The sequence below is a fragment of the Lottia gigantea genome, assembly GCF_000327385.1.
Source record: "Lottia gigantea unplaced genomic scaffold LOTGIsca_17, whole genome shotgun sequence".
Taxonomy (NCBI): Eukaryota; Metazoa; Mollusca; class Gastropoda; family Lottiidae; genus Lottia; species Lottia gigantea.
The window spans coordinates 846,510-858,544 of NW_008708133.1; the positions used below are offsets into that span (position 1 = coordinate 846,510).

General features: G+C 31.2%; 1 protein-coding gene across 1 annotated transcript; it reads right to left on the reverse strand.

Moving 5' to 3' along the window:
* Positions 1-3,613: 3,613 nt before the first annotated feature.
* On the reverse strand, positions 3,614-6,165 carry LOTGIDRAFT_158449 (hypothetical protein; the record flags this gene model as incomplete). The annotated part of the gene is made up of 3 exons (XM_009051605.1): positions 3,614-3,643; positions 5,649-5,757; positions 5,996-6,165. The coding sequence occupies 3 exons, from the start codon at positions 6,163-6,165 to the stop codon at positions 3,614-3,616; spliced, it is 309 nt and encodes a 102-aa protein (XP_009049853.1).
* Positions 6,166-12,035: the final 5,870 nt, after the last annotated feature.

Genomic DNA, 12,035 nt, shown 5'->3' on the forward strand with positions numbered 1-12,035 from the left:
GAGATACTTCTGTGGTCCCTATTCGTTTGACAATTAAATCTCAAAAGCGAAAGTTACCTGCATCGTTCAGGCCACCAAGACAGTAACACTTAGCTCTTTTTCCAAATTCCTTACAGTAGAGGGATCATTAACAAGTACAAAATGTATAGCGAACAGGGACATGGCAATATATACAAATCACAAATAAACATATTTATATAACATATACATACAGTTGTGTGATAATTGAAAGCAAAGTAGCTTCTAGCTAGATAGTTGTGTATATTTTGCCCTTAAGAATTTGCTGTTAGTTCATGTTCACACAAAAATAAGACAATATGATTTCCTTGGTGAAAAACTAATGCTTATTCAGTCCTGTTAACATGTCTAGTAGTGAGTGTGATTTGGTATAAATTACCACAATGAATAAGCTGATATGTCAGGTTTGAATCTACAAGAGTTCAATTTAGGGTTATTTTACTCAATTTAATTATAATAATATTATAATTTCATATCTTTTCGTTTACTTTTATTTTAGTCTCAATGATAATCTAACAAATTTTCTACCACCAAGGGTGACGGTTTTACGGGACACGCTTTGATTTGTCAAAATTAGCATCATTGAGGCGAACCTATGGTAGAAATCTAGTTAGATTAAACTAATTTCAATAAGAATGGATGTTATTAGGCATTGAGTTACTGGAAAGGGTCAATTTTACCTACGAGTGATCTTCTAATTTTCTTTTCTTCTATCTTTGTTTTATATATGTTTATATTATATGAATATGGAGAAAAAAACGTCTTATAAAATAGTTTATTTTCCAACTAATCCAGGAGAACAACAAACAGCAAATGGAATATCTCCACAAACTTTGTGTGTTATATGAGGGCACCTTATCAATCTTCCATCGGCGCAGTAACCATTTAATTCTTTACATTTATCTGTCGTTAACACTGGAAAAATAACAAAAATTTTGTAAATAATGCGAATTCTATCGGGAAATATCGACAGTTAATGTTCTATCAACACTTTATATTAAAATAAGCATTCTGACTTGATGTTCCAGGTTAATTTGAAACTATATTAGCCTAGAAATTATAGCAAGGATGCTAACTTACTGAATGGTTGACTTGTAGCAACCAAAAACATACAACAGATCATAACAATACCAACAACCTTCATCATTTTACCGGAATCCGTTCTGAAATACAAACGTGACAGAAAATGTTTGCAAAAGAGATTCAATTCGGTGCTTAAATAGTTTTCCAAAACCTTCATATAAGTGACAATCTGTAATGAGCTCTAATGTTGTGGTGGTTGATACCATTATCACAAGCACAGCTCTAATAGAACACGATATATCATAATTAAAAGACTTTTGAGGGACACCATCGACTAAATAATACTTTCGATCAGAAAGACCTATTACTTACCAAAAACGTCTACATTTACGACTAAATTCTTGTATCAAAACCAGATGGTTAATAGATAAAAGTTAGTTAGATAAAAGATAAGCCTATAGTTTGTATATTGACGCACCAATACCAAATCGACAGGAGCGGTACTCAAAAAGCCTTGTTGTAAATGTAGAACTACATAAAATTTGCGTCTCTTAGACAAATAAACTAGATGTGCTATCTCACATTAGTCGTGATAGTAACTGATTGTCCATTCAATACTTCCGAATTATAACATATATTTCAATATTGTTTCATTTTAACGGGTAAACATCCAAGGTTATTTAAGACGGAGATAACAAATATTTATGTCAATGATTTCTACTTCAGTAAACAAGATTCCACACAATCATTTTTATACGCCCACAATTGCTCGTAAACACTCTACAAGACACAATTCTTGACGGATTTTGACAAAACTTGGTGTGAGTATTTGTAATCACCCAAGGATGAACCCTATTGAAAATCAAAAGAATCTAAAAATATTTAGTATAAGTTATTGCCCTTGTTCTTGAAAACGCGTTCAATTTTTAGCTCGTAAACACTCTAGAAGGGACAATTCTTGACAGATTTTAACGAAACTTGGCATGAGTGTTCGTAATCAACCAAGGATGAACCCTATTGAAAATCAGAAGAATCAAAAATATTTAGTATGAGTTATTACCCTTGTTCTTGAAAACGCATTCAATTTTTAGCTCGTAAACACTCCAGAAGGCACAATCCTGATGGATTTTGACGAAACTTGGCATTAGTGTTTGTAATCAACCAAGGATAAACCCTATTGAAAATCAGAAAAATCGAAAAATATTTAGTATGAGTTATTGTCCTTGTTCTTGAAAACGCGTTCAATTTTTAGAACATAAACACTCTCGAAGACACAATTCTTGACGGATTTTAACGAAACTTGGTGTGAGTGTTCGTAATCACCCAAGGATAAACCCTATTGAAAATAAGAAGAATCGAAAAATATTTAGTATGAGTTATTGCCCTTGTTCTTGAAAACACGTTCAATTTTTAGCTCGTAATCATTCTAGAAGGCACAATTATTGAGGGATTTTGATGAAACTTGGTGTGAGTGTTCGTAATCACCCAAGGATGAACCCTATTAAAAATCATAAGAATTGAAAAATATTTAGTATGAGTTATTGCTCTTGTTCTTGAAAACGCTTTCAAATTTAGCTCTTAAACACTAAAAGGCATGATTCTTGCTGGATTTTGACAAAACTTGGTTCTATTATTCGCTGAAGATTGAATATTTGCCTTCTAGAGTTTTCACGAGCTAAAAATTGAACACGTTTTCAAGAACACAGGAAATTATTCAGTATCGCTTTAAAGAGTTCTAAAGAAGTGTATGACTGAAGGTTGAATATTTCATACTGGTGATTGTTACTGTACTGCTAAATATTTTTATTCAAAATCAAAGCTGCTAGTGGGCGTATATTACCTTGCCTGGCAAGCTATCTTAAAGAGTGGTTTGTAAATATGAACCGTCAAAAGTTGTTTGGTTAAATTGGTTAAGTTCACCCCCATTCCACTTGAGTCCATGGAAATTTAGAAAACACAAAAAGAGTAGGCTACTGCCATATCATAATTTCCCTAATTGCAAATGAAGAACTATATGCTATTTCTTAAATTATTTGCAATCTGAGAAGTAAAAGACATTTTTAAATAATTTTTAATAATTTTAAGTTAAGATTTATGAAATATGTACAAAAAATACAAAACAGAAATTAAATAAATTGAACAAATTACATAAATGTTACTTTCAATATGAACAATTTCATGAACAATGATAGGTTAAAAACCAAACCTGGATATGTCACTATGTGTCACAAGAGAAATGTCTTCAAACTGGGCAGAAAATTTGAGATAAAGTCATTTTGAGTTAAGCCAAATTTCATCCATCTTTAAAAAAAACAAACTACACTGCATTATTTTTATTACTGTGAAGGGTACAAGGAGTGGAATAAGACATTTTTGAGCTTTGGCACTAAGAATAATTGGTTAGCTAAAGATTACAAAATTTTTGTTTCTCTGTTAAATGCAGAATTTTTCAGAATCTGAGCATCTTGTTTTTCATTTTTAATGAATGAATTAATGAACTTTTTATCACTATTATTAGATCTACCTGGAAAGGATATTTTGATTTGAGATTTGTTGATCTATGTGAAGTGGTTTATGTTATCATAAACTTCTTTTGTCGGATCTGAAATATATGATATATAACATATATAATAGCCAAATATAAGATCTACTAACTGGCTGTTTACTATAGTCACCAGGTTGTCTATGAATTCATTATAATTTTAATAAACACTATCTGTTAGCAATTAATGCTTCATTGATCTATATCTTTTCCTGTTACAACAAGACTAGATATGATTCAATTACACTTGTAGATATTGTACAAATACTTAATAAGTTTCTTTACCAACCATTCATATCTGTTGAACAATGAAATGATGATTTTACAACAAATAAACAAAATATACCGGTAACACTATGACAATTGATGTCCTTAAAAAAGAAAGAAGGTCTGAGATTAAGAAGGTGTCCAAGTGTCATTTGTCACTATTTGAGAAAAAGGCTTTGATTCTAAAGTTAATTTTCTTTTTTTCAAGGGCAAATTGCAACTTAAATGGGATTGTAAAGAAGTTTTCTAAATTTTTCATGTGTATTGGGGGCCACAGATAGAATCAATTGGCACTATTACAAGTTTCAATCAGACGCATGTGGTTCTTGCAATGCCACTAAAACTAAGTCACTAATTGCAAAAAAAGTGAAAAAGAGCATATTTAGTTAGTCATATTAGTGACGTAATCAAACACTTTCGGCATTGAACCACACACAACTGACTGAAAATCGGAATGTGCAAATTGATGCTATCAGTGTCCCCGACTCACATAAAATATTTAGAAAACCTCTTTACAACCCCTTTAAAGATGTACATCAACGCTGTTTTTTAAAATTAGCCACACAATGTAACGAATTCAGATAGGGGAGTTTCTAGAAAATTTCATATGTTGAATTTAAATGCCTTCTTAATCTATAGCCTTACATACACTCAAGAAATTTTAAAACCTGAATTACTAAGCTGCTTTTTAAGAATGGATTATATTTTTTGTTATAAATTTCAAAACTGAGAGCATCAGAGCATAAAAAATCTTTTCTGGGAAATAATTCATGTACATGTATGTATAAAGGGTAAGAATTGAATGAGTTGACTATTGCACCAAAAGTTTTGAAAAGAAAATTTTATAACAGGGTATGAAATATACAACAACAATGCATAAAACCTTTCAACCAAAGACCAGCTGTTACACAATATCTTTGCGAGCCAAAGTTGTTATCCTTGTCATAATTGGTTGTTTCTTATTTATAATCATTTTACAGATGACAGAAGACAACAACATCAGAATATGTTATCTATAGGTTATCAAATTCAAACAAAAATATTGAAATAGACAGCCTATGACATTTATGCATAGGTTACAACTCATTTTCATGAGATCACACATTTAGTGCATTTTAATATCACTTTGATTAGTAAATAATTCCTTGCAACCATATCATCCTGCATATCAATTATCATGAGGGCACGATTATTGTCCATGAAGATAATGACCTTTTATACAACTAAATAACATACTTATGTTGAAATTATATTAAACAATAAATACATCTGTAGAATAATTTATCTTCATAATAAAGAATTCTCAGCACACTGTTTTTATTTGTACACACTTCCTCATGTTTTAATTGTAACTGTTTCCTTAAAGTTTATCTGATGGATGTGGATAAGTTGAACTATTGATTATCAATGGTATCACTTTTGTCTGATCTTTTGACACAGCCACAATTTAAATAAATGATCATAATATTGTACTATGAATTGTCCGGTGTTTCACACATAATAATTGGTAGTTGATTATTCAGTCTAGGATGTCTCAGTTTTATCTCACCCTGAAATAAAGTGCAGAACTTATATCTATAAGTATCATTGAGTAACTCATAAATTTGATATATCCTATAGGTGAATCGATACATTGCAATATAACTTGCCAAGTATTGCAAGGTCAAGTATCCTGAATAAACATCCTCCAAAGGCAGAACAAATTGAAAGTAGAAGTTCCATTGTGAAGGTAAATGTGGTAAAAGCAGTACCGTATCAATTATTGGGTTCACATGGAAATGCAAAAAGATTCACTTACAACAGGTATTAAGTGTTTGTGGATTCTTTTCATTTTAGATCTTCGACCTTTAGTAACTTCTTCATAGAATTCATGAGCTATATCACCATCTTCATCAAAAAACATTGAACTAAAATAAAAAAAATATATGAATCGAACACTCAACGTAAACAATCTGCGGATTAATGTAGACTAATCATAAAAAAGGGGGGTCTGATTCCAACATTATGAAGAACCACAGAATAATAAACATATTTTTACCATAATAAATAAGGTTACTTGACAGGTCTTAAAAAAAATAAAGAAAATAGGCAAATCTGATTCATGAACTATGGTGATCCAACTACTAACAGCCCACATGCTCTTACCTAGATCTTTTAAATACAAATGGGGTGACACTCTGATACATTGACATTTCATTGCCATTGAGAGGACTAGAGTTTTGTTCACAACCACTATTTTTAGAACTGGCTCCAGCACCAGTCAACCAAGATACGGGTCGGGATAATTTTTGAGCCAAAGAACTTGCTTGTCCCATCTTGTCATGGACATTTGCATATTAGAAATCAGATAACAATAACTCTGTTAATCATAGTCATCAATCACCCATCTTCCACATATATTTAGTTCACAATTTCGACAGATGAAAAGTGATGTTTATTTTCATTTTACCGGAAGTAGAATTAGAGGGAGACAACTCTAAAACCTAAGATTAACTGGAGTTGTCTACCATTAACTAATATTTATATAATATGTAATATATTTTCATTTTTCACATTATCCTTTTTTAGATTGACAATGTTATCCATATGAAGTCAATAACTTTTTTAAACTGACATAGAATTTGAGAATGATGTGATATTATACCGAAGTTAATTATTGGATACAATTTTGACAAGTGAATGGTTACGTATTAAATGTGCATGCGTAGATCACAGGAAGTTAGGCATTTGACGCAAATGGCGGACAACAGACACTTGTTTTCGATTATATTTTAGTTTTTTCATACTCTTTCTTTTAATTCGAAGACATTTTACATGATGAATTGGAAGCCATTCTTTTAAGTAACGAGGGATAAAACAGAAATCGAAAAGGTGAGATAATTTTGTGTAATTTTTGACTTATCACAGACTAAATCCAACTTTTTAATTCATTGTTTTGTTTACCTTTTACATACATTATCTACATGCTGCCCTGTCATGACTCACGCTGTACCAGTGTATCCTGATGTTTGCTGTCATTTTTCTGTTCTATTTTATAGGAAATTTAATAACTCATTAAAAGTTGTCCTTGTATTCTATCTTGGGCATATTCCTATATCATTATTATTACCGGTATGACTACTTTACTTTTACTTAAAGCACTTGGCCCAGATTTATTGTTCAGTAATGCCTGATACCAGATCTTAATATTGGGTTCTGCTTTAAAAAGATTATTTATAGATTGTAGTATCTTCCACATATTCCTATAACATATGATATCAAGACAGAGTACTATGACAGATGAAAGGCACACGGTTTACATTCACAATACTGACCATTTATGTATTGTATTTGTTAATATGATATGTGATGATAACAAATGTTACTTTATGATTAACAATTATGAAAGATATAGACTGATTTGTTTATTCAGTCCAATGAAAACATCACACATATCATAATTCATCTAAGATCAACAGCTTCTTAATAAGGGATGAGGGATAGAAATAAAAAAAAATCAAATTGAGGTCAAGATTCTGTGAAGAAATCATTTGTTAATTAACAAAACAATGAAACCAGAAAGACTAAAAGACTAATTTGAAAAGCTGCCTAAACTGTTATGTTGTGCAAGGATATGACACAAAAAAAACATATCGGCAGAGAGCTTGATTAAATTCTTTTGTCACAAGAAAAATGGAATTTTGAGCTATTTGCTTGTTATTGAACCGACGACAAGAAGCTTATACTTTCAAATTCTCTTCTACTCATCAGAGTAACGACTAGCATACAGAACCAATTGAAAACTAGACCTGTCAGCTTCCTAGCTGGTTTACACTTCTTCAATTATATTTCGTAAAATATGAATTGAAATAGACTGCCAATGTTTGGAAATGTTCTTGACTGGGAAAATATCTTTAATAGACCATTTCAAACAGTGAGGTTTGAGCTATCGACCTAAAACGGTTTGAAATTAACACTTGACTTCTTCTTAACTCTATGATTTTATTATAAAAATTTTGATAAATTTTATGTATGTTTTGAATATTGATTTATATATTGTTTTAAAGCTGTGAATTTGCACATTTTAATCCTGTTCGAATATATCCGCTTAGTTGATTAGAACTTACACAAAAGTCTAACAAGTGTTCTGACTCTTACAGTTTTTGCTAGGTACTCAGACAATAATTACAAAAACCCTGTAAATACTAAATTAAAGACATACCAAAATTCTCAATTTCATAGGGGTTATTTCGTGTCATAGAAGTATCTTCTTGCTTTGCTCGGTTATTATAGCTTATTGTGGGTAAGTTATGTACTGAAGGGAACCTATGCGGAAGAGATTACTACTTGTTAACGGGTATAGCGCAGAAAATGTTACTTTGACATATAAGCTTAATGAAAGTTATAAATTCCTATTGACAATAATTGATTATTTTGATCATTTTACCCAGCCCTGTGTTCACTTTACTGTATTTTTTGAGCTGATTTACGTCATAAAACAAGATAAAACTCAGAAAGCTATTACAGGAGCGTCTTCTATAACGCCCAACAACGCTATTTGGGTACACTGAAAGGTTATAAGGTATATGTATATCACAAATATCTTTGGTTCATTTGAAATCCTAGTCTAAGGGGAGACAAACTTGTTAGGATTAAATTCTCTCTATAAAAACAATTTTCACTAATTATTTTTATTAAGGTTCAGATGTTGAGAACCTTTTCTTAATAAAACCTGAAACGAAGAAACAATTTGTTAATTGATAAACAATGGATTGGTTTTTGAATATTTAAATTCGATAGTAGGAGAAGTCCAGTATGCTAGTTTCAGTAGGCCTATTATAAAATAGTGTTTAGGAATGTTAAATTGAATAGAACTCATTGACCATCAGAAGATTATAAGCCCAACTCAGTAGACATATCACTTACTTTCAAGAGATATTAACTTGAGCCAGCCATGTAGAAAGGGGAAAGTTCAATCAATTTATTCACATAATTACTTCAAGATGCTTGTGGTCAAGAATAAATAGACCATATGGCCCCCTGCAGTTGGTTAGAATTTTAGTGGGAATTATTTATATGACTAAACTGTATATGGTTAAAGGTTTTACTTTTCTTTCTTCATGGGAATAATGCAAATTACAACTAAGAAGGCTGATTTAGCATCAATAAACTATAGAGTTCAGTTATATAACTTTATTAGGAGGAAAATGATCAGTTAAGCTTGTATCAGCTCATTTATCCTGCATAAAAAGTTCTTTAAATGAATTAATGAAAAATATGAAGTAGAGTTGATTTATTTTCTGAATCTGAAGCCTTTTTAAATTGTAAACTGTGCGGGGAAAAGGAATGCGGGGAGTGCACATGTGCGCATATTTAAACGATTTTTAACCATTCACCGATGTCCCTGACTATACACTGGTTATTCGAAAAAAGACTGGACAATTTTTTTATCACGGTCATGCTATGGAAATCCATGTCGTAATTAGCTAATTACGGGCTAATCAGGGGCTTTTGAGACAAACTGGTATTTTTCCCATTCATTAGAATACCTCTACTTTCGATTGATATAAGTATCGGCCGTCCAATAATCGAATATATATATATACCCGTGAGTAAAGCAAGTACTTGTTTTTATATATATATATATGAATGAAAATAAGGGAAACCATCTTTAAGGTACCAATATCAATAATTAACACAAATTGTTGATGATTCTCGTGTTCTCATTAACTTAACTGAGATATTTTGTTTCATTTCATTTTAAGAAGCTTTGATTTCATGAATAACTGATGTATAAAACCTTGCCAGTCGGAATATTTAAAATTTTCATGTTCTGGTGGAGAACGCAAAATGTGCTGGTGTATTTTTATTGTAGAGGCATTTAGGAAAAAAGAAAAAAAAATGCAGGAAATACTTCATAACAAATTAAATGTTTATTTTCAACTTATTAATAACTTGTTCACTAAAATTTTAAAGTATGATTAACTGCTCAGATAACAATATATAAACTGCTAAGTGTCTTGTTAGAAATAGCATTAAAATATATGAAAATAGAGATGAAAAGTACTGGCTAAAAGCTTAGAAGAATATATCTTCTTTTTTTAAAGACAAATGTAAAGTGCTGAATGTCTACTGGGAATAGTGAATATATCATTTAGTTATACTGTTAAACAAAATCATTATACCTGAAGAAACTGGTACAGTTATAACTGTAAAAAAAGTCATTCCTACTATTTAAGGATTTGATATATCATGCACCTGAGAAAATATATGGAATGATCTCTTAAAGCTTGTATTACAAATATTTAGATGTTTAAAAGAGTGATAATCCCTTGATAAAACACAGAAAATCTTGGCAGGGGAAAAATACATTATCTTTTGTTGTGCACCAATAGGACTATGATACTACAAAATTTGTGTGTCCATTTCGAGGCCAAACATAAATATTTCAGTTACGATATGGAAACATCCTCTTTGTCACTTTATTGTAATAATAAACAAAATGTTAACTTTATCATTACAATAAGAAAAATTTATAAAGGAAAAATTATTCACAGAAAATTTCTACTCCATTTCTAGTGTGTATTCCAAAGCATTTCTAGGTATAAAAAATGTCCAGTTGAGTTCCCCCTCCTCCACAAATGGAATGTTTGTCTGTGTCATTGTGTATATGTTACCTAGGCTAAAACAAGTTGAATATATATTATATTGCCTGTAGGTATACAAGCTGTCTACTCATATAGTTAAATTATTGTAAAATAATGTGCAATTATATATTTGTTTGCTTTTCATTTATTTTCCCCATTTACTGTTAATTATTTATTAAAGATCATTCACAATAATAATTTATATCCACAAAACTTGACTTTACTAACTAAATTTTGAAGGATTTAATTCCGTCTGAATTCTGATCCTATGATATAAGTATTTATTTTCAGAATCTAACAAATTTGTGAAAGCTACCCTAGATACAAGACACACAAAATCTTTATATTCAGCTATTTTGAGTTGCCATGGAATGTTGCAGTGGATAGTAAGATAATTCCATTCGCTTATTTAGCCCAAGCACTGCCACAAGTTTTTGCTATTAATAAGGCAAAAACTTGACACCAACATTTGCTTTTTATACGCCCACATGAAATGGGGGGCGTATATTGCCGTCACCTCATTCCGTCGGTCCGTCCGTCTACAATTGCTCGTAAACACTCTACAAGACACAATTCTTGACTGATTTCGATGAAACTTGGTATGGTTGTTTGTAATCACCCAAGGATGAACCCTATTGAAAATCAGACGAATCGAAAAATATTTACTATGAGTTATTGCCCTTGTTCTTGAAACGCTCGTAAACACTCTAGAAGGGGCAATTCACGACGGATTTTGATGAAACTTGGTATAAGTGTTCGTAATCTCCCAAGGATAGACCCTATCGAAAATCAGAAAAATTGAAAAATATTTAGTATGAGTTATTGCCCTTGTTCTTGAAAACACGTTCAATTTTAGCTCGTAAACACTCTAGAAGGCACTCTAGAAGGCACAATTCTTGATGGATTTTGAAGAAACTTTGTATGAGTGTTGGTAATCTTCCAAGGATAAACCCTATCGAAAATCAGACAAATTGAAAAATATTTAGTATTAGTTATTGCCCTTGTTCTTGAAAACGTGTTCAATTTTTAGTTCGTAAACACTATAGAAGGCACATTTCTTGACGGATTTTGACGAAACTTGTCATGAGTGTTGGTTATCACCCAAGGATAAACCCTATTGAAAATCAGAAAAATCGAAAAATATTTAGTATGAGTTATTGCCCTTGTTCTTGAAACGCGTTCAAATTTTAGCTTATAAACACTCTAGAAGGGACCATTCTTGACGGATTTTATAGAAATGTGGCTTGATTGTTGGTTATTACCCAAGGATGAACCCTATTGAAAATTAGAAGAATCTAAAAATATTGAGTATGAGTTATTGCCCTTATTCTTAAAAACGCGTGCAATTTTTAGCTTGTAAACTTTCCAGAATGTACAATTCTTGACGAATTTTAAAGAAATTTCGCTTGAGTGTTTGTTAACACCCAAGGATAAAGCCTATTGAAAATCAGAAATATCGAAAAAATATTTAGTATGAGTTATTGCCCTTGATCTTGAATAATCGTTCAATTTGTAGCTCATAAAAATTCTAGAAGGCATGATTCTTGCCGAATTTTGAC